Source organism: Leuciscus leuciscus (genome assembly GCF_965113295.1).
Source record: "Leuciscus leuciscus genome assembly, chromosome: 8".
NCBI lineage: Eukaryota > Metazoa > Chordata > Actinopteri > Cypriniformes > Leuciscidae > Leuciscus > Leuciscus leuciscus.
This window is the reverse complement of record NC_138732.1, coordinates 102611-127500: the sequence shown is the minus strand read 5'-3', so window position 1 is coordinate 127500 and position 24890 is coordinate 102611. Positions and strand designations below refer to the sequence as shown.

The following is a 24890-nucleotide window of genomic DNA, read 5'->3' as shown; positions in this document are numbered from 1 at the left end:
CCCATAGTCACACACTCATATTCACACCCATACTCACACACGTACTCATACTCACACACGTACTCATACTCACACACGTACTCATACTCACACACGTACTCATACTCACACACGTACTCATACTCACACCCATACTCACACACGTACTCATACTCACACACATACTCATACTCACACACATACTCACGCTCAGTCACACATATACTCATACTCAAACACATAATCACACAAACTCTTCAGACGCTTGATCAGATGAATTACATTCACACACCGCTTCTCCCCTCTACGCGAAACAGAACGCGATGCTGTGATCATCGGCGATTCCATCGTTCGGCACGTACACGCTACGTTAGGTAAAAGTAAGGTGCAAAGTCACTGCTTTCCTGGTGCTCGTGTTTCTGAAATCGCTGCTCGCGTTCCCGAGATCCTGAACGGTGACGAGCGCGTCGGAACTGTGGTCCTGCACGCTGGAGTGAACGACATCAGGCTGCGCCAGACGGAGATTCTGAAGAAAGACTTCAGGAATCTAATCGATACGGTACGCAGCACATCGCCTGAAACAACGATCATTGTGTCAGGACCGCTTCCCACGTACCGACTAGGGCATGAAAAGTTCAGCAGATTATTTGCGCTAAATGAATGGTTAATGTCATGGTGCAATGAGCAGAAACTGCTCTTTGTAAATAATTGGAATCTGTTTTGGGAGCGTCCTAGGCTTTTCCGTGCTGATGGCTTACACCCAAGCAGATTCGGAGCGGATCTAAATCATAGTCTCTGCTGCACCAATTCAACTGATATAAATACTAGTGTAGAACATTGCATAGAAACCGTGTCTATTCCTCGTTTAGTGAGATCAAATAATAAATCTAATTGTTATTAAAACAGAAAATGTTGCTATTAGTAAACAAAAACTATTTCTAAAGCTAGGTCTTCTAAACATTAGATCACTCACACCTAAGGCAGTTATTGTAAATGAAATAGTCACAGATAATAGCTTCGATGTACTTTGCCTTACTGAAACCTGGCTTAAACCAAATGATTATTTCGGTATTAATGAGTCTACTCCTCCTGGATACTGTTATAAGCATGAGCCCCGTCTGATTGGTCGTGGCGGCGGTGTTGCAACCATTTATAGAGATATTCTAAATGTTACTCAGAAAACGGGTTATACGTTTATTTCATTTGAAGTACTTGTACTAAATGTTACGCTCTTAGATGTTAGTAAAACATCCCTATTATCTCTAGCCTTGGCTACCGTATATAGACCGCCAGGGCCTTACGCTGATTTCCTAAAAGAGTTTGCAGATTTTCTCTCAGACCTATTAGTCAATGTCGATAAAGCATTAATTGTTGGAGATTTTAACATACACGTAGATAATCCAAATGATGCGTTAGGAGCTGCGTTTACAGATTTATTAAATTCATTTGGGGTCAAGCAAAACGTCACCGGACCAACACATCGTCTTAATCATACACTCGATTTAATTATATCACATGGAACCGATCCAACCGATATAGATATCATTCCACAAAGTGATGAAGTCACTGATCACTACATGGTAACTTGCATATTACGTACTGCTGTAATATGTCATGCGGCGTCGCGTTATCAACCAGGCAGAACAATCCTTCCATCCACCATAGATAATTTCTCAAATTGCTTATCTAATCTGTCTCAGCTGCTGCCTGAACCCAAACAAACAGATGAACTAGAAGAACTAACTAGCACTATGAGCACCATTCTCTCTAGAACATTGGATGTGGTTGCACCTATTAAATTAAAAAAGGTCAGAGAGAAAAATAAAGCACCATGGTACAACAATACTACGCATGTTTTAAAGAGAGAAACCCGTATTTTAGAGCGTAAATGGAAACAAACTAATTTAGAGGTCTTTAGAATCGCGTGGAAAGACAGTATGTCACGTTATAAAAAGGCCCTAAAAGCGGCCAGGGCTGAGCACCTCCGCAAACTAATAGAAAACAACCAAAACAATCCAAGGTTTTTATTTAACACCGTGGCTAGACTAACAAATAAACAGACGTCACCCAAACAAAATATCCCGTTACAGTTCAGTAGTAATGATTTCATGAACTTCTTCACTGAGAAAATAGAAAGCATCAGAACCACAATTGTAACACACACACACACACACACACACACACACACACACACACACACACACACACACACACACTCACTCACTCACTCACACACATACTCATACTCACTCACATACTCATACTCACTCACTCATACTCACTCACTCACTCATACTCACACACTCATAATCACACCCATACTTACACACACACACACACACACACACACACACACACACGTACTCATACTCACACACATACTTATACTCACTCACATACTCATACTCACGTACTCATACTCACTCACATACTCATACTCATACTCACTCATACTCATTCACTCACTCATACTCACACACTCATAATCACACCCATACTTACACACATACTCAAACACACACATACTCAAACACACACACACACACACACACACACACACACGTACTCATACTCACACTCACACACATACTCATATTCACACCCATACTCATATTCACACCCGTACTCATATTCACACCCGTACTCATATTCACACCCGTACTCATATTCACACACTCATAATCACACCCATACTTACACACATACTCAAACACACACACACACACACACACACACACACACACACGTACTCATATTCACACCCGTACTCATATTCACACCCGTACTCATACTCACACACGTACTCATACTCACACACTCATAATCACACCCATACTTACGCACATACTCACACACAGACACACACACACACACACACACACACACACACACACACACACACACATACACACACACACACACACACACACAACACACACACACACACACACACACACACACACACACACGTACTCATACTCATACTCACTCACATACTCATACTCACATACTCATATTCACACACGTACTCATACTCATATTCACACCCGTACTCATATTCACACACGTACTCATACTCACACACTCATAATCACACCCATACTTACACACATACTCACACACACACACACACACACACACACAGACACACAGACACGTACTCATACTCACACACATACTCACACACATACTCATACTCATATTCACACACGTACTCATACTCACTCACACACATACTCACTCTCTCGCTCTCACACACACACACACACACACACACACACACACACACGTACTCATACTCACACACGTACTCATACTCACACACATACTCATACTCACACACACTCTCTCTCTCTCTCTCTCTCTCTCTCTCACACACTCACTCACACACACACACACACACACACACACACACACTCATAGTCACACCCATACTCACTCACACTCAGTCACACGCTCAGTCACACACATACTCATACTCACACACATTATCACACAAACACACACAAACTCTTCAGACGCTTGATCAGATGAATTACATTCACACACTGTGACTGAAGTACTGTTGTGTGTGTGTGTGTGTGTGTGTGTGTGTGTGTGTGTGTGTGTGTGTGTGTCCTCAGCAATGTAATGACGTGGGTCTGATGGCATATCTGGGATCCATCACCAAAACCTGCAACAGCATGAATCAGTTCATCAACAAGTTCAACGTCCTGTACGACCGTCAGGGTATCGGCCGGCGCATGAGAGGCCTGTTCTTCTGAAACACTCCGTCGCCTGCTCTCTCTCCCATCATAACCTGTGCTCTCTCTCCCACCATACCCTCTGCTCTCTCTCCCATCATACCCTCTGCTCTCTCTCCCATCATACCCTCTGCTCTCTCTCCCACTCTAACATCTGCTCTCTCTCCCATCATATCCTCTGCTCTCTCTCCCATCATACCCTCTGCTCTCTCTCCCATCATATCCTCTGCTCTCTCTCCCATCATACCCTCTGCTCTCTCTCCCATCATACCCTCTGCTCTCTCTCCCACTCTAACATCTGCTCTCTCTCCCATCATATCCTCTGCTCTCTCTCCCATCATACCCTCTGCTCTCTCTCCCATCATATCCTCTGCTCTCTCTCCCATCATATCCTCTGCTCTCTCTCCCATCATATTCTCTGCTCTCTCTGACTGTTCCTGCTGTTTGACAAATAAACATGATGTTTTTGTGCGAGACTGTGTGTTTATCATTACCTGTGCATGTCCAGATATGAGACGCAACCCTTGAGTCGGGTTTTTTCTGATACAGATTCTTTCAGAGCAGTTTACCTAACATGTGTATCGCTCATGCTCCATTAGAGGAGCGTCTGTAGATCACTGCTCGTGTCCAACACACACTTTAACCCAGCAGATCAACAGCCGTTATACGTCTCCAGAAGGAGATCAGAGTTTTAAAGCAAACTACCTAGATATTCATTTAAACAATGTAGTGTTTGATAAATATAAAAAAATATTTCCCAGATGAAAGTGTTATTTTATGAGCTCAGTTACCAGGTCAGGGGGACAAATCATCAAGTTCCAAACAGAAGTCTTCATTTTTAATAAGATAAAATGATTTACGCATTAGATTTATAAAGAAATGTTAATAAGCTGCACCAAAACCGTTCGTACAAACACCACAAGAGTTAACAGACAGACTGTGTGAATGTGTGTTAGTGAGTGAGACGGAGAGTGTGTGTGTGTGTGTGTGTGTGTTTATTGTGTCTCTTATGCTCACTCAGCATCTGTAAAAGCTCTTTAAACACTAACATCTGTGAAGGTAAAGCTAATGATCTGAAATCTGCTGCTGTTAGCAGAGCCTCTCAGTGTGAAGCTTCACGAGCGTCTGCTTCCTGAAACACAACTGATCCAGGACAAAACCATTCAGTCCACTTCAAACTGTTTTATTGATGTTTCTGAACATGAATTATGAAGCATGAAACACACAATGAAATGAAACACAGTGTCGGCTCTATGCGCTGTCGGCTGAAGGGTAGGCGTGTCGGAGCGGGTCGTAGAGCTCGGACCGGTAGTTGTAGGGATGAGGGTTGGAGTAATAATATGGATGCGGGTGTTTCTTGCTGGCGGGAACCGGATCCGCATCGTCGTCCTCCAGAACCGGAGCCGGAACCGGAACCTTCCCCTTCACGGGCCGCGGCGGGTGGTCGATCAGGCAGTCGGGGTCCCAGTACGGGTCGCAATCGAACTCCATGGCCTTGTAGAGCATGGGGGCGGGAGGAGGGGGCGGGGCCAGCTCAGGTGTTCTGGAGGGGGGTGGGGCCGGGGGCAGGGCCTCCAGCCGGCAGGTGGAGTGGTAGCGCGGGTCGCACAGCACCGGCACGGCTCCGGTGGGCATGTAGACGATGTGTGGTTTACACAGCGGGTCTTTACTGTTGCACAGATACACCACATCAGCCTGAGTGAGGGGCGGAGCAACGGCCTTAACTGGGGCTGGGGGCGGAGCTACACCCTTAACTGGGGCCGGGGGCGGAGCTACGCCCTTAACTGGGGCCGGGGGCTGCTTACACCCCTTGTCTTTGGCAGGGTCGCACCTGGGAAGCGGTGGGAGAACCGGAAGGCCCAGTTTGCTCTGGTACTGGGAGGCGTTGGGGCCGTAGACGTGCTCCAGGTGCCTCATCTGCTGGTACAGCATCCGGATCCGGTCGATCTCGTACAGCTGCGGGAACACACGGGATAGAGGGGATGTTATCTTGAGGGATAGCTTTATATCATCATATATAAAGATAAAATATATACTGAGTGTGAAAATTATACAAACGCATGAAAATACAGTTGTCAACATTTGAAGTGGATCAAGTGTGTGTGTGTGTGTGTGTGTGTGTGTGTGTGTGTGTGTGTGTGAAGTGTATGTCTGTGTGTGTGTGTGTGTGTGTGTGTGTGTGTGTGTGTGTGTGTGTGTGTGTGTGTGAAGTGTATGTCTGTGTGTGTGTGTGTGTGTGTGTGTGTGTGTGAAGTGTATGTCTGTGTGTGTGTGTGTGTGTGTGTGTGTGTGTGTGTGTGTGTGTGTGTGTGTGTGTGAAGTGCATGTCTGTGTGTGTGTGTGTGTGTGTGTGTGTGTGTGTGTGTGTGTGTGTGTGTGTGTGTGTGTGTGTGTGTGTGAGGCGTGTGTGTGTGTGTGTGTGTGTGTGGTGTGTGTGTGTGTGTGTGTGTGTGTGTGTGTGTGTGTGTGTGTGTGTGTGTGTGTGTGTGTGAGGCGTGTGTGTGAAGCGCGCGCGTGTGTGTGTGTGTGTGTGTGTGTGTGTGTGTGTGTGTGTGAAGTGTATGTCTGTGTGTGTGTGTGTGTGTGTGTGTGTGTGTGTGTAGCGTGTGTGTGTGTGTGTGTGTGTGTGTGTGTGTGTGTGTGTGTGTGTGTGTGTGTGTGTGTGTGAAGCGTGTGTGTGTGTGTGTGTGTGTGTGTGTGTGTGTGTGTGTGTGTGTGTGTGTGTGTGTGTGTGTGTGTGTGTGTGTGAAGCGTGTGTGTGTGTGTGTGTGAAGCGTCTTACACCCTCGGTGTGTCCGATGCTGCTGTAATATCGGTAATACGCCTGGAAGTCTGGAGTCTGCCGGTGCCAGCGGGGATCAGCGCTGCGTCTGGGTCGAGAACCGGACAGGAACTCATTCGCCTTGTCGGAGTCGATACTGACTGAAGCAACATCTAGAACACACACACACACACTAAGATGAATCATAAAAATCGTTTTTCTGTATCTTCCTATGAAATAAAACAGTTGGCAACAAGTAGAAGATCATTCATAATTTTTATTTGTACAAAATAATTTCTACTGTACTTTTCAGTAAAATTGCATGTATTTTCCTTTTAAATTTAATACATTATTTTCCACTGTATCGGCTTATTGTACATCTACACCAAAAGGAAAAGTATATGGTATTTTCTTTTGTCTAAAATTACTTTTTTTCATTAAGCAATCCACGGCATGTGCCCTTCTGTGTGTGTGTGTGTGTGTGTGTGTGTGTGTGTGTGTGTGTGTGTGTGTGTGACAGCACTGAGAGACGAAACCCAGAGGAACTTCCATCATTCCAGACACCTAACCCATGTGTAGATGCGAGTGTAAAGCTCTTCACCTTCCGGTCTGAGGACGTTCATCAGGGATTTTGCCTCAAGCTGACCTGGAAACATTTGAACAATTCACCTTCACGAGATATTAAAATATGTACACAAATTGTTTTGCTTTTATTGATGAATAATACACGACACATGATTAAAGCATGAGAGTGAATAGAATAGAACAGAAACTCACATGGCAGGAGGCAGAAGAGCACAGACAGCAGCTTCACCACAGACATCATGACCTGTGTTTAACAGAGGAATAAACTCATCCACTGTAGCTACTCAAATATCTTCAAATATTTTATATTAGGCTACTGGAAATCAGAGTTAAAGTCTTCACTCACCTCTCCTGTGATGCCGCTTTCCCATCACTGAGCAGACAGGTGGTTTTATACTTTCTGCTCTGCCCGTCATCTGTCAATCATTCGAGCTCGCCCGACTATTGGTCAGATCCGTGCTGAAGCCCCGCCCACGGCCCCGGGCTCAGGTTTAACGCGCGCGCAGCAGCAACGCACACACACACACACACACACACACACACATCAACAATAAAACATTAAACACACAGCGAGTGCGCTTTTCAAATAAGACTGAACTTGTCGACAGTTTTATATTTAAAAGACTCAGACTGACAGCATTCATTATTATGAGCGGCTGTCGCCGGATTATTATCTGCTATAGTTAAAAACAGATGTTTTCTCCCAAGCTGAAACTTTAAAAGCTGCTAATAAAACCAGTTTTGCAGACGTGACACATTCCAGAAACTTCCATCCCCTTTTATCGCTTTTATTTTCATCCTGAGGAAAAGATCTCAAACACGTCTTAAACATTTAACACAGCCCTTCACTCGCAGACCAACACTGAGGCTGAAACTTCACATTGATCTTTCATCAAGTTTGCACCCTGAAATAATGTAATTTTATAATGATGAAAAATAGATCAAGAAGGATATAATAACAATATTTGGTCAACTCAATCACTTATTTTACATCAAATCAACATTGAAACAATATCAAATCAATCTTCCTTTTTTGTACAACAGGATCTCAAATAAATAAATCTTGCTTTATTTCAATGCCAGTGAATCGTGTCCGTTTTGACTTCTTTCAAGCAGGGATAAAATTAACATGATTTTGAACCAAAAATACACTAACTCAAAATCATTGATTAAGCAACTCCAAAACAAACAGCATAACCAGCTTCACTTATTACTAACACTTTTTTTTTATTATTATAAATATATTGTATACAATAACACAACAGTGGTACTGGTATCTCATAACAGCACGTACAGCCAAATATTACAATTATCTTACAAACTTTGGATATACATGTTCATATATATGCATATAAAATGATAACAAAAATAGAAAAAATAGTTATAATACAACATTTTATTGACCAAATTTTTTATTTTTTTTTAATTAAAAGGATATATCAGTCACTGAGAATCTTCAAGAAAGTTCCACAGAGAAGACCAAGTGCGCCAGAAAACATCAGATCTTTGATGCAGATCATATGTTAGTTTCTCTAGAGGTAGAAGAGTAGCAGCTTGACTCATCCACATATTGACTGAGGGTATCTGAGTAGTTCTAACACTTTTTAAACACATTGTGCACATAAGAGATTTACATTACAGCATAACTTAGACATCAACAATCAGAATATGAATCTCAACAATGGTGACAGTAAATATTTAGAAAAACAGATCTGAACATCCCAAATCAGAAAAATAAAAGCAAATAAAGAAAATAGTTTGACCATTTAGCTGCATAATTTAGAGATGCTGCAATGCATGCTGGGAGTCATCAATGTGTTTTGTTCTCTGCTGGCACCCAGCATGCATCACGGCATGAAGATTTTTGTTGTCACCATTGTTGAGATTCATATGCTGATTCTAGATGTCTGTGTGTCTGAATATTGCACCTGTTCAAAATTAAAATCTGACAGAAGGGCTTCATACTAGGGCTACTGCTCTAGAGAAATAAAAAATCTGGGCAGTTTTTACTTTAGCAATCTTTTTTTATGGACCCTTGAACTTGGCATATTAGACAATACACAGAAGCGCTTATTGCACCATCAGCCCAATTAGCACCTGTTATTCTCCATAGTCTTTGAGGGTGTGTTAAATCTGACAGAAGGGCTTAATACTAGAGCTACTGCTCTAGAGAAATAAAAAATCTGGGCAGTTTTTACATTTCCAATCTTTTTTTATGGACCCTTGAACTTGGCATATTAGACAGTACACAGAGCGCTTATTGCACCATCAGCCCAATTAGCACCTGTTATTCTCCATAGTCTTTGAGGGTGTGTTAAATCTGACAGAAGGGCTTAATACTAGAGCTAGGGCTCTAAAGAAGTCCAAAATCTGGGCAGTTTTTACTTAAGCAATCTTTTTTTATGGACCCTTGAACTTGGCATATTAGACAATACACAGAAGCGCTTATTGCACCATCAGCCCAATTAGCACCTGTTATTCTCCATAGTCTTTGAGGGTGTGTTAAATCTGACAGAAGGGCTTAATACTAGAGCTAGGGCTCTAAAGAAGTCCAAAATCTGGGCAGTTTTTACTTAAGCAATCTTTTTTTATGGACCCTTGAACTTGGCATATTAGACAATACACAGAAGCGCTTATTGCACCATCAGCCCAATTAGCACTTGTTATTCTCCATAGTCTTTGAGGGTGTGTTAAATCTGACAGAAGGGCTTAATACTAGAGCTACTGCTCTAGAGAAATAAAAAATCTGGGCAGTTTTTACATTTCTAATCTTTTTTTATGGACCCTTGAACTTGGCATATTAGACAGTACACAGAGCGCTTATTGCACCATCAGCCCAATTAGCACCTGTTATTCTCCATAGTTTTTGAGGATGTGTTAAATCTGACAGAAGGGCTTAATACTAGAGCTAGGGCTCTAAAGAAGTCCAAAATCTGGGCAGTTTTTACTTAAGCAATCTTTTTTTATGGACCCTTGAACTTGGCATATTAGACAATACACAGAAGCGCTTATTGCACCATCAGCCCAATTAGCACCTGTTATTCTCCATAGTTTTTGAGGATGTGTTAAATCTGACAGAAGGGCTTAATACTAGAGCTAGGGCTCTAAAGAAGTCCAAAATCTGGGCAGTTTTTACTTAAGCAATCTTTTTTTATGGACCCTTGAACTTGGCATATTAGACAGTACACAGAAGTTTTTGAGCACTTCTTGCGTTGTTGTTGCTTTTGCCTCTTTATGATGACTCGCTGAATTTTGTCCTAATTTGTAAGTCGCTTTGGACAAAGGCGTCTGCTAAATGACTAAATGTAAATGTAAGCGCTTATTTCACCATCAGCCCAATTAGCAGCTAATTTTTTTTTATTAATCTTTTTACGAGTTTGCAAACTCTTGAATTTTTATCTTACCAATCTTTTTCCTGGGATTCGATAATATTTCAGTCCCCCAGATTTTTTTAAAGTGGCGATTCCCCAAAATTAAATGTTTAAAGATTTTCACAATGCTTTGGTATGTCCATTATAATGAATAAAACAATTACTTCATTTGAATAATTTTTATCATAAAATAATGTCTTAATTCTATCGTACACTAAGCATTTTGTCATGTCCATGAAATATTTAACAAAATGTGCAGTGTCTGTAATTTCTGGCAATATTGTGTTTCTGTTTTACTTTCTTGTAAAAAGAAAAAAAGAAAAAATATATTTCATAAAAAAAGACAGTTATGTCCCAGTCTGAACTCAACCCCATCACATACAGTATCTGTATATTTAATTGTTTTGGGGTTGAAAACCTGTGACTGGTTTTCACTTTGTTTATATGAATGATTTAAAATAAAATAATCGTTTCAGAAAATATGTACTTAAAATGGACAACTCATAACTTTGTTATAAATTGACTATTTTATGCAATGTGAGCACTTACGTCAGGAATGTCAGCCACATCAGCAACAGAGATGTTGTTCATACAGATATTCTGACCCAGAAAGGGCACAAAATGAGACTAAATTAAAAATATAAGATGGAACGCATTGTCTCCCTTCAAACTGGTTAGTCTTCAACCCCTAACACTATTACCACCTGACATGTTCAGGACGAACACAAAATTGTGGTTTTAGTTAAATATCTAAATTGAAAACATTTCTACAAAGAGGCCACAGAAACACAATGCATTTAGAAAATGAATCATGTAGTTCAAAATAGTTTAAATATTACCATTTAGTTTACTCAATCCCAGCAGAAAGGGCACTTACAAACCAGGGGAAATGAACTGCAGTGAAACAGCTGCACAACATTTTGTTGAACGATCTTCCAATATTTGGCTGATTCAGGGAAGAAAACACAGAAAGTGATTGCTTTACTCTCGCTTTACAAAAAATTTAAAATAAGTTTCTTGACAAACCACACTGAAATCTCATGTTCTGCTCGTGTCAGTATTGCATCCTACAGGGATGACCGTAAATCATCTTTACAAACAGACTCGAAACAAAGATCATCTATTTACAGCATTTATTTCAGAAATAACAGATTAAAAAGCAAAACAAACTAAACTTGCTCCTTCCACATTTAGTGGGAGAAGCTGAAACGGGTGAATCAGAGTCACGAGTCAGCGGAGGGTTAGCGGTTAGCTGAGGTTAGCGGGTCACACGAAGGTGATGCGCGAGCGGGCCTGGTTGATCTGCCACACGTTCAGCTCCTCGTACTCGTCGAGCGCGGCCTGGAACTGGGCCGGAGTGAAGCCGCGGGACACACAGCGCTGCTCTGCCTCGTTCATCCGCACGGATCGGGCCGAACCCTCGCCGGAGAGCTCCCGCAGGAGAGAGAAGATCACATCAGCAGGACGCTGAGCCCTGAGGACGACAGAGAGCATTCTGGGAGCCGCTTCACTGATCATGGGTTTAACTGTTTCTGAGCTGCGTGAAGCACTGTAGAGGTGAAGTAGAGGTGGAGAGTAGAGATGGAGTAGAGGTGGAAAGTAGACAAGTAGAGGTGGAGAGTAGAGGTGAAGTAGAGGTGGAGAGTAGACAGGAAGTAGAGGTGAAGTAGAGGTGGAGAGTAGACAGGAAGTAGAGGTGGAGTAGAGGTGGAAAGTAGACAAAAAGTAGAGGTGGAGAGTAGAGGTGAAGTAGAGATGGAGAGTAGACAAGAAGTAGAGGTGGAGAGTAATGATGGAGTAGAGGTGAAGTAGAGGTGGAGAGTAGACGGAAGTAGAGGTGGAGAGTAATGATGGAGTAGAGGTGAAGTAGAGGTGGAGAGTAGACAAGAAGTAGAGGTGGAGAGTAGAGATGGAGTATAGGTGAAGTAGAGATGGAGTATAGGTGAAGTAGAGGTGGAGAGTAGAAGTGAAGTAGAGATGGAGAGTAGACAAGAAGTAGAGGTGGAGAGTAGACAGGAAGTAGAGGTGGAGTAGAGGTGAAGTAGAGGTGGAGAGTAGACGGAAGTAGAGGTGGAGAGTAGAGGTGAAGTAGAGAAGAAGTAGAGGTGGAGAGTAATGATGGAGTAGAGGTGGAGAGTAGACAAGAAGTAGAGGTGGAGAGTAGAAGTGAAGTAGAGATGGAGAGTAGACAAGAAGTAGAGGTGGAGTAGAGGTGAAGTAGAGGTGGAGAGTAGAGATGGAGTATAGGTGGAGAGTAGAAGTGAAGTAGAGATGGAGAGTAAACAAGAAGTAGAGGTGGAGTAGAGGTGAAGTAGAGGTGGAGTAGAGGTGAAGAGTAGAGATGGAGAGTAGACAAGAAGTAGAGGTGGAGTAGAGGTTAAGTAGAGGTGGAGAGTAGACAGGAAGTAGAGGTGGAGTAGAGGTGAAGAGTAGACAAGATGTAGAGGTGAAGAGTAGAGGTGGAGAGAAGAGATGGAGTAGAGGTGAAAGGTCAGGGTACCTGGTGTTGCTGGTCTTGTCGGCCTGCAGCGAGTCTTTGCTCATCTCCATCAGTCGCATCGCCTCGTTAACATCCTCCTTCTCTACAACATCAACCATCCGCAGACGAGCCTGAACACACACACACACACACACACGTGAATAAAAGAACCACATGTTCCTTAAAAAACATGATTTCCAACCTCAGGTGTCCTTCAGCAAACGGACGAGCTGTGCCGGCACTGTCAGACCGAGACAAGTGCAATGCCTTCTGGGAAATCCAGCAACTGCCCAAGTCTCGGCCTCTCAACACCAGCTAGTCTCTGGTTCACGCGTGTGAGTCGGCGTGTCGTGTGCGGTCAGTTTTGCATGGGTTTGCACAGCGGCGTGACCGAGGCTGACTGCCGACCCCGCAAAGCTGACCGTCGCCACGACAACAGGCGTGTTGAACAGCAGCGCGTGACCTGGAAGAGGAAGCGTGTGAATGGCGGAGTGTGTCGTGAAGTGCCGTTTCTACAGTAGAGATGATCACAGCTACCTGCACAAACAGCACTTTTAACACACAACACCCTCATCAGAACCACAGACAGGTGCCAGAGATCACTGTGTCTCTCACACCAGGGCAGAGTGTGTGAGTGTGAGAGAGAGAGAGAGAGAGAGAGAGAGAGAGAGAGAGAGAGAGAGAGAGAGAGAGAGAGAGAGAGAGAGAGAGAGAGAGAGAGAGAGTGTGTGTGTGTGTGTGTGTGTGTCTCTCTCACCAGGGCGGTGGACAGGCGGAGGATGGACAGCAGCGTGCGGGCCGAGGTGAAGGTCGTGTCTTTACTGACCCGAGACTCTTTCCTCATCTCCACATACGCCGCTGTGATGTAATCCGACAGAGACTCGGGAACCACCGGCTGCTTCTGCTTACACTTACTGATGTAGCGCCTGTGTGAGAGAGAGAGAGAGAGAGAGAGAGAGAGAGAGAGAGAGAGAGAGAGAGAGAGAGAGAGAGAGAGAGAGAGAGAGAGAGAGAGAGAGAGAGAGAGAGAGAGAGAGAGAGAGAGAGAGAGAGAGAGATGCAGTCACGTGTGTGTTCAGCGTGTATGTTCAGCAGTGGACACACTCAATAGGTCAGTCTGAACACCATGCAACCATTTTCTGCTTCACATTGTGGGCAAAAAAGGCCAAACTACAGAAATAAAGAAACTAAACCAAAAATAAAATGTTATCAATCATGTCGATTACTGTTGCAGCCCTATGGTGTGAGTGAGTGAGTGAGTGAGAGTGTAAGAGAGAGAGAGAGAGAGAGAGAGAGAGAGAGAGAGAGAGAGAGAGAGAGAGAGAGAGAGAGAGAGAGAGAGAGAGAGAGAGAGAGTGAGTGTGTGTGAATGTGTGAGTGTAACAGAGTGAGTGAGAGAGAGAGTGTGTGTGAGTGTAAGAGTGAGTGAGTGAGTGAGTGTGTGTAAGTGTGAGTGAGTGTGTGTGTGTGTGTGTAAGAGTGAGTGAGTGAGTGTGTGTAAGAGTGAGCGAGTGAGTGAGTGAGTGTGTGTGTGTGTAAGAGAGTGAGTGAGCGTGAGTGAGTGTGTGTGTGTAAGAGAGAGTGAGTGAGTGAGTGAGTGAGTGAGTGTGTGTGTAAAGGTGGCCGCACACCGGACGCGCAGCTCAGCGCCGCGTCTAGGACAACTCTCACCTGAAAATCCGATAACATCAGCAATTTTCTGATTTCTGTAAATAAATATAAAACTAAATGTATATTGCAGCACAGGGTGAAGTCCGTATATACATTAACTACGATTTGAGACACATAAATGTAAATTTAATATAAAACCACATAAATGGCGCTCTGTGGCGCAGCAGGATTTTGAACACGGTCCTGAGCCGACGCGGACACACACCGAAAGGCGCCGCCGGTGTGTGCACTCTCATAGAGAATAATGTGTTCGAATTTAAAAGACGTGGCGCTGTCCGGTGTGCGACCCCCTTAAGAGTGAGTGAGTGTGTGAGTGTAAGAGAGTGTGTGTGAGTGTAACAGAGTGAGTGAGAGAGAGAGTGAGTGTGTGTGAGTGTAAGAGAGTGAGAGAGAGAGAGAGTGTGTGTAAGAGTGAGTGAGTGTGTACCTCATGAGCTTCATCTCGATGGGGCTGAAGTGTGTGGGCGGCTGCCGACAGTGCTGGTGCACGTATGTGATGTGCTGCGCGAGCCTCAGGTCGGTGTCGGCGTCGGGTTTGTCCTGGATGAGCCACAGCAGGTCGAAGCGCGAGAGCAGGGCCGCCGGCAGCTGGATGTTCTGCTCCAGGCTCTTGCGCGGGTTATAGCGCCCGTATGCCGGGTTAGCCGCCGCCAGGATCGAGCATCGCGCATTCAGAGACGTCATGATCCCCGCCTGAAACACAGAACACATGTGATCGCGCTCCTACAGGGGTCACATGACCAGCTCAAACAGACAGGAGTCACATGACCGGCTCAAACGCTCGTACCTTGGCGATGGAGATGGTCTGCTGCTCCATGACCTCGTGGATTGCCGTGCGGTCGGCGTCAGCCATCTTGTCGAACTCATCGATGCAGCAAACGCCCAGATCCGCCAGCACTAAAGCTCCGCCCTCCAGAGTCATCTCACCCGTCACCGGGTCACGCATCACCGCCGCGGTTAGCCCTACGCCAGAGGAGCCGCGGCCCGTGGTGTACTGACCTGAGGGAGAGAGAGAGGGTGAGTCGGGAGGAGGACGGACGGGCGAGTCGGGAGGAGGACGGCCGGCCGAGTCGGGAGGAGGACGGACGGGCGAGTCGGGAGGAGGACGGACAGGAGAGTCGGGAGGAGGACGGCCGGCCGAGTCGGGAGGAGGACGGCCGGGCGAGTCGGGAGGAGGACGGACAGGAGAGTCGGGAGGAGGACGGCCGGGAGAGTGGGTAGGACGGTCAGGAGAGTCGGGAGGACAGTGTGTGTGTGTGTGTGTGTGTGTGTGTGTGTGTGTGTGTTTATTTGTTGGACTTACTGCGAGGGGCGAGTCGGTCGATGTATGACAGCAGCTGAGACTTCGCCACACCTGGATCTCCCATCAGACAGATGTTGATGTTCCCTATAAACACACAGACATATCGCCTCACAGTAAGTCACTGTTACGCCTATAATGCCAATGATATATGATGATAACAGAACTGATGATTTAGAATATCAGTGCAGCAGTGACTTGATCGCTCAGTTGTTTTAAATATTGGTTAGTTTCGTTCAAAGCGAGTGTTCAGCTATTTCCAGAAAGAATGAGTGGGTTAGGAATAGAATACTTGAGATCAGGAATCGGATACTTGTTATAAAATTAAAATGTAGATTCCTCTGAGCACAACTTTAAATCACTCAAGCGGAGACGACTCGCACGCTGTTCGCAATCAATCTTTTTATTGATTTTTAACATTTTATTAACATAACAGAAGAGAGAGAATTTTTTTTTTTATAATACAACAAATTAAATCAAGCTGCACACGTTTCTAATCACTTTAGTGACACAGCTAGTTGTTTTTCTATGGTATTTTTAAATAGGCAAACGTTGCTTGCGTAAGTGTTCTTTAACCTGTTGATTTGATATTCAGCTGCAATTAAATGTTTTGCAGTAAGGCTAAAGGTGAATGATATCTACTTTTTTATTTTTACTAATTGGAATTGAAAAGCAGAATCGTTAAAATTCAAACGATCCCCAACCCTAGTCACAGGCAAAGAGTCCGATGCTCAGGTAAAGTGAAGTGAGTAAGGCATTTAGATGAAGGGTTAGTTGTTAGAGGGTCTAATGAGAGTGAAACCAAACAGATGTTGATCAGATGTTGACCTCTGACCTCTGATCTTCATGCCCCGCGGCGCCTGCTCCACTCCCCCCACCAGCAGCAGCAGCAGAGCCTTCTTCACATCCTCGTGCCCATAGATCTCAGGGGCGATCGAGCCCGCCAGCTTCTCGTAGAAGTCCTCCTCTGCGCGCACACACACACACACACACACACACACACACACACACACACACACACACACACACACACACACACACACGTCAGTACACAGGCTCTGATGAAGTCCTTCTCTACACACATACAAATGTAAAAAATGTCAACGCTTCCACCTTGGAACCGGTTTAAAAGTTTGTGTTCTCGAGCTCCAAACACTGTTGTGTGAATGAACGGCTAGAACACATTAAGTTTCTGTTAGAACGGTGTGTGTTAGCGGCCTCTAAGTTAATAACTAATCTTTGCAATGGAAGTGAATCAATCAAAACTATCTTTATCTGGACAATAACTTTATTCTAGATCTGCTGTAAACAATCTCTGTTACTGTAATCTCCTATTATCACTGTAAAGCTGCTGTGAAACATCTATATTGTTAAAGCACTGTATGAAGGTGACTTGACACATGTCAGTCGAGAGGCTCTTTCTGAAGTCCACACACACACACACACACAGCATTACCCGTGATGTGCCGCAGCTCTTCGTCGCTCAGCTCTTCAGTTCCCAGCTCATCATCCTCAGTCTTATTCATCAGAGTGATGCAGTGACACTCCAGATACGTCTCCGACAGCAGACCCTGACACACACACACACACACACACAGTTAAACATACATAACCCTACACACATCAACAGATACACCTGAACCAAGGAAACCCGAGATTGAGGTCATGTGACACGTTTAGAATCAGAGGAAAACAAACATAGGGCGGGGTTTGGTTCTGTCTGCCGGTTGATTGGCTGTTGAGATGTGCGTGGCACATAATGTGAGGAAGGGGCGGGGTCAAAGCGCATTAAACGACTGGAGACCAGCACGAGTCACCAGAGAAATGCGTTTATGACATTTAAATTCATTTTACATGGTAATTTTTTTTAATTGATTAGACTGCACTGACAGCTACTGGAGAAACCTCATCACTGATTCTGTTATTTTCCTGTTTATTCCTGTGAAGATGCTTTCTGTAGTCTATAAAGCGCCGTAGAAATAAAGATGATCACAATTGATCAACTACATGCATTCAAATTTGAGCGAGTGAGTGAGTGTTAGAGAGAGTGAGTGTGTGTGTGTGTATATGTGTATGTGTATATGAGTGTGAGAGAGTGTGTTTCACCTGCACAGCCTGTCTGAACCCCGAGCGCAGCAGAGGCAGGAATATCCCAGAAACGGCCACATGATCTCCGGGCTGAGCAACACGCGTGTTCTCTCCGCGTGTGTAGATGCTCATGCAGCGAGGGATGTTCCCCACCGGCACCTGATCACTCTGATTAACACACACACACACAATCAACATCATGAAGTTTCACACACACACACACACACACACACACACACACACACACACGTGACGCTCGCACACATACGTGTTCCTGAATGCGCAGCTCCTGGAACTTGATGAACTTTGACCCTCGCGTCTGCAGGTACAGCCGGCCTCCTGATTTGTTGGTGACGCACTCCTGACTGGGACACATGATGAGCGGAGTAAAGCTGGGAGAGGAGATCTGAGGAAGAGGAGGAGTGTGTTAGCAGGAGTACACACTCTCTCTTTCTCTCACACACACACACACACACACACACACACACACACTCACCGGCTGGTAGGTCTCGGCGCCGCACTGGTCACATGTGTACGTGGCAACGGCCATCATGGGCTTGACCTCGGTGGCTCTGGTGACGATCCCTCTGACGGTGACCAGCTGACCGATGCTGTCGGCCTTCACATCGCGCACAACCCTCGGCTTCAGTGTAGAGGGAGGCCGGAAGTACACCTCACTGACACACACACACATTCATGAGCGATGAGCGTGTGTGAGTGAGTTGAGTGAGAGTGTGTGTAAGTGAGTGAGTGCGTGTGAGTGAGAATGAGTGTGTGAAAGTGTGAGTGAGTGTGTGTGAGCAAGAGAGTGAGTGAGAGTATGAGTGAGAATGAGTGTGAGAGAGTGAGTGAGGGAGTGTGAGAGAGTGCGAGTACAAGTGTGAGAGTGTGAGTGAGTGCGTGAGTGTGATAGTGTGAGTGTGAGCGAGAGAGTGAGTATGAGTGTGTGAGAGTGTGAATGAGTGTGAATGAGTGTGAGCGAGTGTGTGAGAGTGAATGAGAGTGAGAATGAGTGTGTGAGAGTGAGTGTGTGAGAATGAGTGTATGAGAGTGAGTGTGAGTGAGTGAGAGTGAGAAAGTGTGAGAGTGAGTGTGTGAATGAGTGTGAGCAAGTGTGTGAGAGAGTGTGAGTATGAGTATGAGAGTGTGAGTGAGAATGAGTGTGTGAGAGAATGGGTATCATTCATGAAATGATTTGTGCGTAAAGAGACCTTCCCGAAAACTCTTCTCCTGATTCACAAATACTTCGTAAACGTCAGATGTGATAGTGAAGTGTGTGTGTGTTAATGAATTCCAATCAGTCGTAAATGGGACGCGCGTGCACACTCACTCAATTACCATAAATCCCGCCCGACTGACAACTATATATGGGCATCATATTATGACACCAAACGAAGGATTTCAACATGTCTTCTCAAAAGCGAATGAAAAAGAGAAATTTCTCAGATGCAGAAAATGAAGTTTCATTATCAGAAGTTCATTCAAAACGCCACATTTTATTTTCAAGCGTGCATAGTGGCGTATCAGGTCCTAAAAAAAGAAAAGAAAAAGGAAGCTTGGCAGCATATTACAGATGCAGTTAATGGAGTTTCATCTGTTAATCGAACAGTCCCAGAAGTGAAAAGAAAATGGTTCGACATGAAGCTTGACTGCAACACTTGTGACTTGCGGACTTGTGTTCCGTTTGCAGATGCTATTACTGGCTCTCATTATAAAAGTAAAAAGAAAAAACGTATGTAATTACTATATATAATATTTTTTCAAAATGCTGTGTAAATATGTACCTGATTAAGGTGAATTAAAATGCAGCCTTATTAATGAGCAAAACGTTTGGATGTTAAACGCACTATTTACGCGTGGCTGGAGCAGGTGTAGATTTCTTTCGTACCAACTAACATTTGGAAAATACGAACATTTTAATGAATCCGAAAATTTACGCCAGAACCACTTTACACACGATTTACACACAAATTCGTTCTGCTCGTGTTTCATGAATGAGACCCAATGAGTGTGTGAAAGTGTGAATGAGTGTGAGTATGAGTGTGTGTGAGTGAGTGAGTGAGAGTGTGAGTGAGAATGAGTGTGTGAGAGAGTGAGTGTGTGTGTGTGAGTGAGTAAGAGTGAGAGAGTGTGTGTGTGTGTGTGTGTGTGTGTGTGAGACTCACAATCTGCGCATGAGTTCAGACGGATACTGGTTCCTGGAGTCATGCGTGTCTGCAGGGTCGCGACCCCTGGTCTCCATCATCAGCCGGTGCTCGATATAAACGTCCAAGGCATCTTTCGCCACCACCTACAGAACACACACACACTATCAGTGACACACTCACTCACTCTCACACACAAACACACACCAACACTGTACGTGTACAGATAAAGCTGAACACACTCGTTGTAAGTTAGTTTGGTTATGGTTAGCCAGGGCTCATCAGTCTTTCATGCGCTCGTCCGTCGGGCAAGTCAATCCGCCAATCCAAGTAATAAAGTTGCTTGTCCAGGATATTTTTTTCTTTTTTGTGTGTTTTACACTGAAATATTACAACAGCATTAAATAATGTTATGAGACCATTTTAAATATTTTTTGAACATTCAAATAAGAAATGTTGGAAATAATGATATTTCTAAACCTGAAGCTAAACTGTGTGTAGCGGCGAGCGAGTCACTGAATAATTTACTCCAGCGGCTGATTCGTTCAGGAATGAGGCACATGTTTATGAATGGGTCAGTGAATCTTTGACTCAAACAATTCATTCAAAACGCTGAATGATTCAGTGCTGAAACACGAGTGTTGCTGTGAGACGCGGTGGCTCTGCTAAGATCTTTGTGTGGAACTATTAGAACTGCTGAAACTGAACAAAAACAGTCAATATAAAGTCTAAAATGTAAGTGACTTAATATGAACTACTTGTTTATTAAACAGAATATAAAATCAGTGTCACATTTGTAATGGTGCAGGTATCCAGCACTCCTGGTCGTGTGATGATGCTTCACTTCAAAATCCACATTTTGAATGTTTAGCGCAGGATGCTAAGCGAGTTTCCATTTCTCCTCATGAGGCTGTGAGAGCCTCAACAGCACAACCATGTTACCATCAGTTTATTATATAATTATTCACTATTAATCGCCACTTACACTACATGAATGCAGAATCATTCTCACGGTTTGGTGATTCCGTAGTTTTTTTTTTGTTAATGACGTTTTAAGGCTGATTTGTCCAGTCGGGCATCTTCCACTCGCCCCGTCACAACTGGCACATCTCACTCACACACACACACACACACACACCTCTCGCTCTCTGTACTCCGGCAGCAGCTCGTGAACCGCGTCTGCAAACAGTCCTGCGTAGCGTTTGCCGTTCTCACACACACTCTCCACCAGCTCAGGGTCTTCCTCCGCCACGTCGTCCAGATCCACCAGCAGCGCCACCTGCTCTCGGTGGGCCAGCGACACCTGCACACACACACACACACACACACACACACACACACACACACACACACAGGTGAGCCGGAGTCTCTCACACACTGAGGCTCGTCTGCAGGAACTGTAGGATCTCACCAGCTGAGAGCCGTATTTGAAGATCTTCTTCCCGGACTCATCCTCGCTGTAGAACTCCTGCAGGAAGCGCTTGCACTTCTCTGGGAACACAGAAAACCACGATCACACACACACACACCAGAGGAAAGCAGTGCGTGGGAGTGTTTGTGCACGTGCAGGAAAAGTTTAAGATGAGCGCGCGACCAAGCAGTGCACAAACACATCAGTCACGTGATCCGTGTTCGTAAACAAACGAGCAAAAACAGAAGAGCAGCCGAAACAAAAGGGCTTTAATGTCCAAAACGCATGATACACTCTTCGCACAGATGAAATTAGGACGATTTCAGCTTTAAACATTTACTAGTAACTGTTCAGAAGAAAATACGAAGATAAATGAAGTGAAACTGCGCGCAAATGATCGACGCGTCCAAACAGCCTCATAATGACTTGAGCAAAACATCGCGTTGTGTCGATCAGCCGCATCGTGACGAGTCCAACGCGCGCGACATCGCTGCCATCAGCGTCTTCGATATAACTGACGCGCGCGTAACGCCACTCGACGGCTGGTGTTATTGTAAACAAAGCAGCACATGGTCCTCGTGCCCGACTACAGCCACGCGCTTCCGCGATCCCTCCGCGCTTCACAAACTAGACCCGTCCAGACCGAAATCTGAGCTCATCAGCATCAGCATAATCTTCATCATTATCATCTTCATCATCATCGGTCCGTGGCTCTGGTGTCAGTTAGGGTCACGCCGCGCGGCTCCGTTTTACGCGTACAGAATAAACTTTCACATCGTGCTTTGAAGCGACTCTACGACAATACAGTAGCGCCCGATCAGAATAAACAGACACACGTGATTCTGGACGGTCCGTTAAACTTTAGATTGGGAAAAAGCGTAGTCGGAAGCGAGCACGTGATCTGCGCGCGCCGCCGCTCTTTGTTCCAAAACTCCATCCGGGCACTTCAGCAAGTGTGCGCGCAACCCGCGCGGCCGCCGCGAGCGACTATAAAACTAAGTTAAACCTGCTTTTACACAAACAACGAAACATCGCACACATGTATAACAGATACACGTTCCGCTCGAGTTCACATATAAATGATTCATATGCGACTTTATTCTACTTTCATTTCGTCGAACTTTGATGCGTGTCCGAAACTCAGAAACAGAGAAGAGTTCTTCACAAATAAATCTAACGTTAATGTTAAATGTGCGGCAGAAGTGAATTTCCCAACTTACCCTTTTCCGCCATATAATCCTTGGGTGCCATGTTTATCGCGGAAATGTGAATAATTACGTCTCTGAGATAAATATGTGAATATTTCGCTTAGGAAACGCTTTCAGAGACTAAAGACGCAACAGGATCTCGAGGACAGCTGCGAAAACTGGCGCGAGTCTGCTGGCGCTCTCCACCAATCAGAGCGCGTCTGGGCGTGCGTGGGGGCGGGGCTGCGCTTGTGGCGCGAAAATCTTACAAACGTAGTGTGTCATGTGAGCGGAAGGACCAATAGCTTTGCGCTTTGAAACGGCGGTAAAAAAAAGATGCCATGACAAAAGCTGCAAACAGTTCAAAACATCCGCCAGCACGAGCCCGGAAGGGAGATTATGATATATGATATTTGATATATGAACAACATATGGAGCAGGAATGATTAGTGATGGGAGAGACGAAGCTGTTCGAAACTCAGAACCAATTGAACCGATGATTGTGCCTCGACCACACGCCACGCGCTGGCGACACTGGGAGATTCATCTGTAAAATGGAATCTACAAATCATAAAATATGATTAAAAATGAAGTGTGGTTGTTTTTGCGTTTTATGGAGGACGTGACAGGTCAGCCAATGTTGTCCCCAATAAAGACCATGACATAAATGCTGATGTTGAACAATATAAATGATAAACCTGTCATAAATAACGCCACTTGAATTCTAAGCATATCGAAGTTCATTAAAAATAATAATTTGAGACACTTTACAGCACTTTGAGACCGTATATCAGCATTTCTCCTCAGTCCACTAATAAACTGAAGCTGATTTTTACATAGTTGGGTGTATCAGTAAAGATTCTCTCTAATGTACATATTCCTTTCAATTATTAAATTCATTTTAGATTTTTTTTTGTATCAAGTAGTCTATTGTAGTGTCTTATTATTATTTGATGTGGATGTGTATTAATGTGAGACAGTAAACGTTGTGGGACGCAAGGCAATTTTTGATAGAAATTCCAACAATAAAGTGAAAATTTTATTGAACCTGAATTATAATCAAGGTTTTTTGTTTGTCATTCAATTTATTGTCCACCGTTATTTTAAAACCTTCCCCTTTAAATGAAAGTTGGGAACACTGAATGTCATCATAAAGCTGTCATCACTTCATTGGAGGGAAAGTGAGAGAGATCCTCTGGTCTATTCCTTTCATTTTCTACTTTTACCACTTTTATCTTTCAAATCTGATGTGGTCAACCTTAGTACGTCCACCCTTGTTAAAGTAAATATTTTGTATAATGGTTGAACTCATTTACCTGAACTTGACCACAATAATTTGTCATGTTTTACAACACGCTAAGATGACTACACTAACATCAGATTCTCTACTCTCTATGATGGCCAGAACACACCGGAGACCAGGAATGAGCCCAAGAGAATTAACTACTGCTCTTTTCTTTTTTCTTCTTCAAAATTGTTATTTCTAGACCTGGTTTGTTGCTTGTATGTCATGTGCCTTTGGTGAACACACATATGTCATGTGCCTATGGTGAACACACACGTCATGTGCCTATGGTGAACACATATGTCATGTGCCTATGGTGAACACACACGTCATGTACCTATGGTGAACACACGTCATGTGCCTTTGGTGAACACACATATGTCATGTGCCTATGGTGAACACACACGTCATGTGCCTATGGTGAACACATATGTCATGTGCCTATGGTGAACACACACGTCATGTGCCTATGGTGAACACACACGTCATGTGCCTATGGTGAACACACACATGTCATGTGCCTATGGTGAAAACACCTCATGTGCCTATGGTGAACACACACGTCATGTACCTATGGTGAACACACGTCATGTGCCTATGGTGAACACACTTCATGTGCCTATGGTGAACACACCTCATGTGACTATGGTGAACACACACGTCATGTGCCTATGGTGAACACACGTCATGTGCCTATGGTGAACACACCTCATGTGCCTATGGTGAACACACCTCATGTGCCTATGGTGAACACACACGTCATGTGCCTATGGTGAACACACGTCATGTGCCTATGGTGAACACACCTCATGTGACTATGGTGAACACACACGTCATGTGCCTATGGTGAACACACACGTCATGTGCCTATGGTGAACACACACAT

At 44.4% G+C, this 24890-nt stretch overlaps 3 protein-coding genes across 3 annotated transcripts in view; 1 reads left to right on the top strand and 2 right to left on the bottom strand.

Moving 5' to 3' along the window:
- The window catches only part of cops6 (COP9 signalosome subunit 6), a 14821-nt gene extending 10625 nt beyond the window's left edge, over nucleotides 1-4196 (top strand). Inside the window, exon 10 of the mRNA XM_082177114.1 lies at nucleotides 3603-4196. Within this exon, the coding sequence (XP_082033240.1) occupies nucleotides 3603-3743 (141 nt within the window). The 3' untranslated portion in view covers nucleotides 3744-4196. The remainder of the gene's footprint in view (nucleotides 1-3602) is intronic.
- A 693-nt stretch (nucleotides 4197-4889) lies between these two features.
- and4 (actinodin4) lies at nucleotides 4890-7469 on the bottom strand. Its single transcript, XM_082177121.1, has 5 exons — nucleotides 7415-7469; nucleotides 7261-7312; nucleotides 7085-7129; nucleotides 6505-6656; nucleotides 4890-5678 (listed from the first exon to the last, which is right to left on the bottom strand). Exons 2-5 carry the CDS (start codon nucleotides 7307-7309, stop codon nucleotides 4974-4976), a joined length of 951 nt encoding a protein of 316 aa, XP_082033247.1. The 5' UTR covers nucleotides 7310-7312; nucleotides 7415-7469; the 3' UTR covers nucleotides 4890-4973.
- Nucleotides 7470-11557: 4088 nt separating this feature from the next.
- On the bottom strand, nucleotides 11558-22912 carry mcm7 (minichromosome maintenance complex component 7). Its single transcript, XM_082178501.1, has 15 exons — nucleotides 22753-22912; nucleotides 21533-21612; nucleotides 21260-21424; nucleotides 20143-20267; nucleotides 18474-18654; nucleotides 18246-18383; nucleotides 17996-18145; nucleotides 17346-17460; nucleotides 16725-16856; nucleotides 15893-15976; nucleotides 15377-15588; nucleotides 15017-15282; nucleotides 13676-13844; nucleotides 12940-13049; nucleotides 11558-11913 (listed from the first exon to the last, which is right to left on the bottom strand). Exons 1-15 carry the CDS (start codon nucleotides 22781-22783, stop codon nucleotides 11706-11708), a joined length of 2166 nt encoding a protein of 721 aa, XP_082034627.1. The 5' UTR covers nucleotides 22784-22912; the 3' UTR covers nucleotides 11558-11705.
- Nucleotides 22913-24890: the final 1978 nt, after the last annotated feature.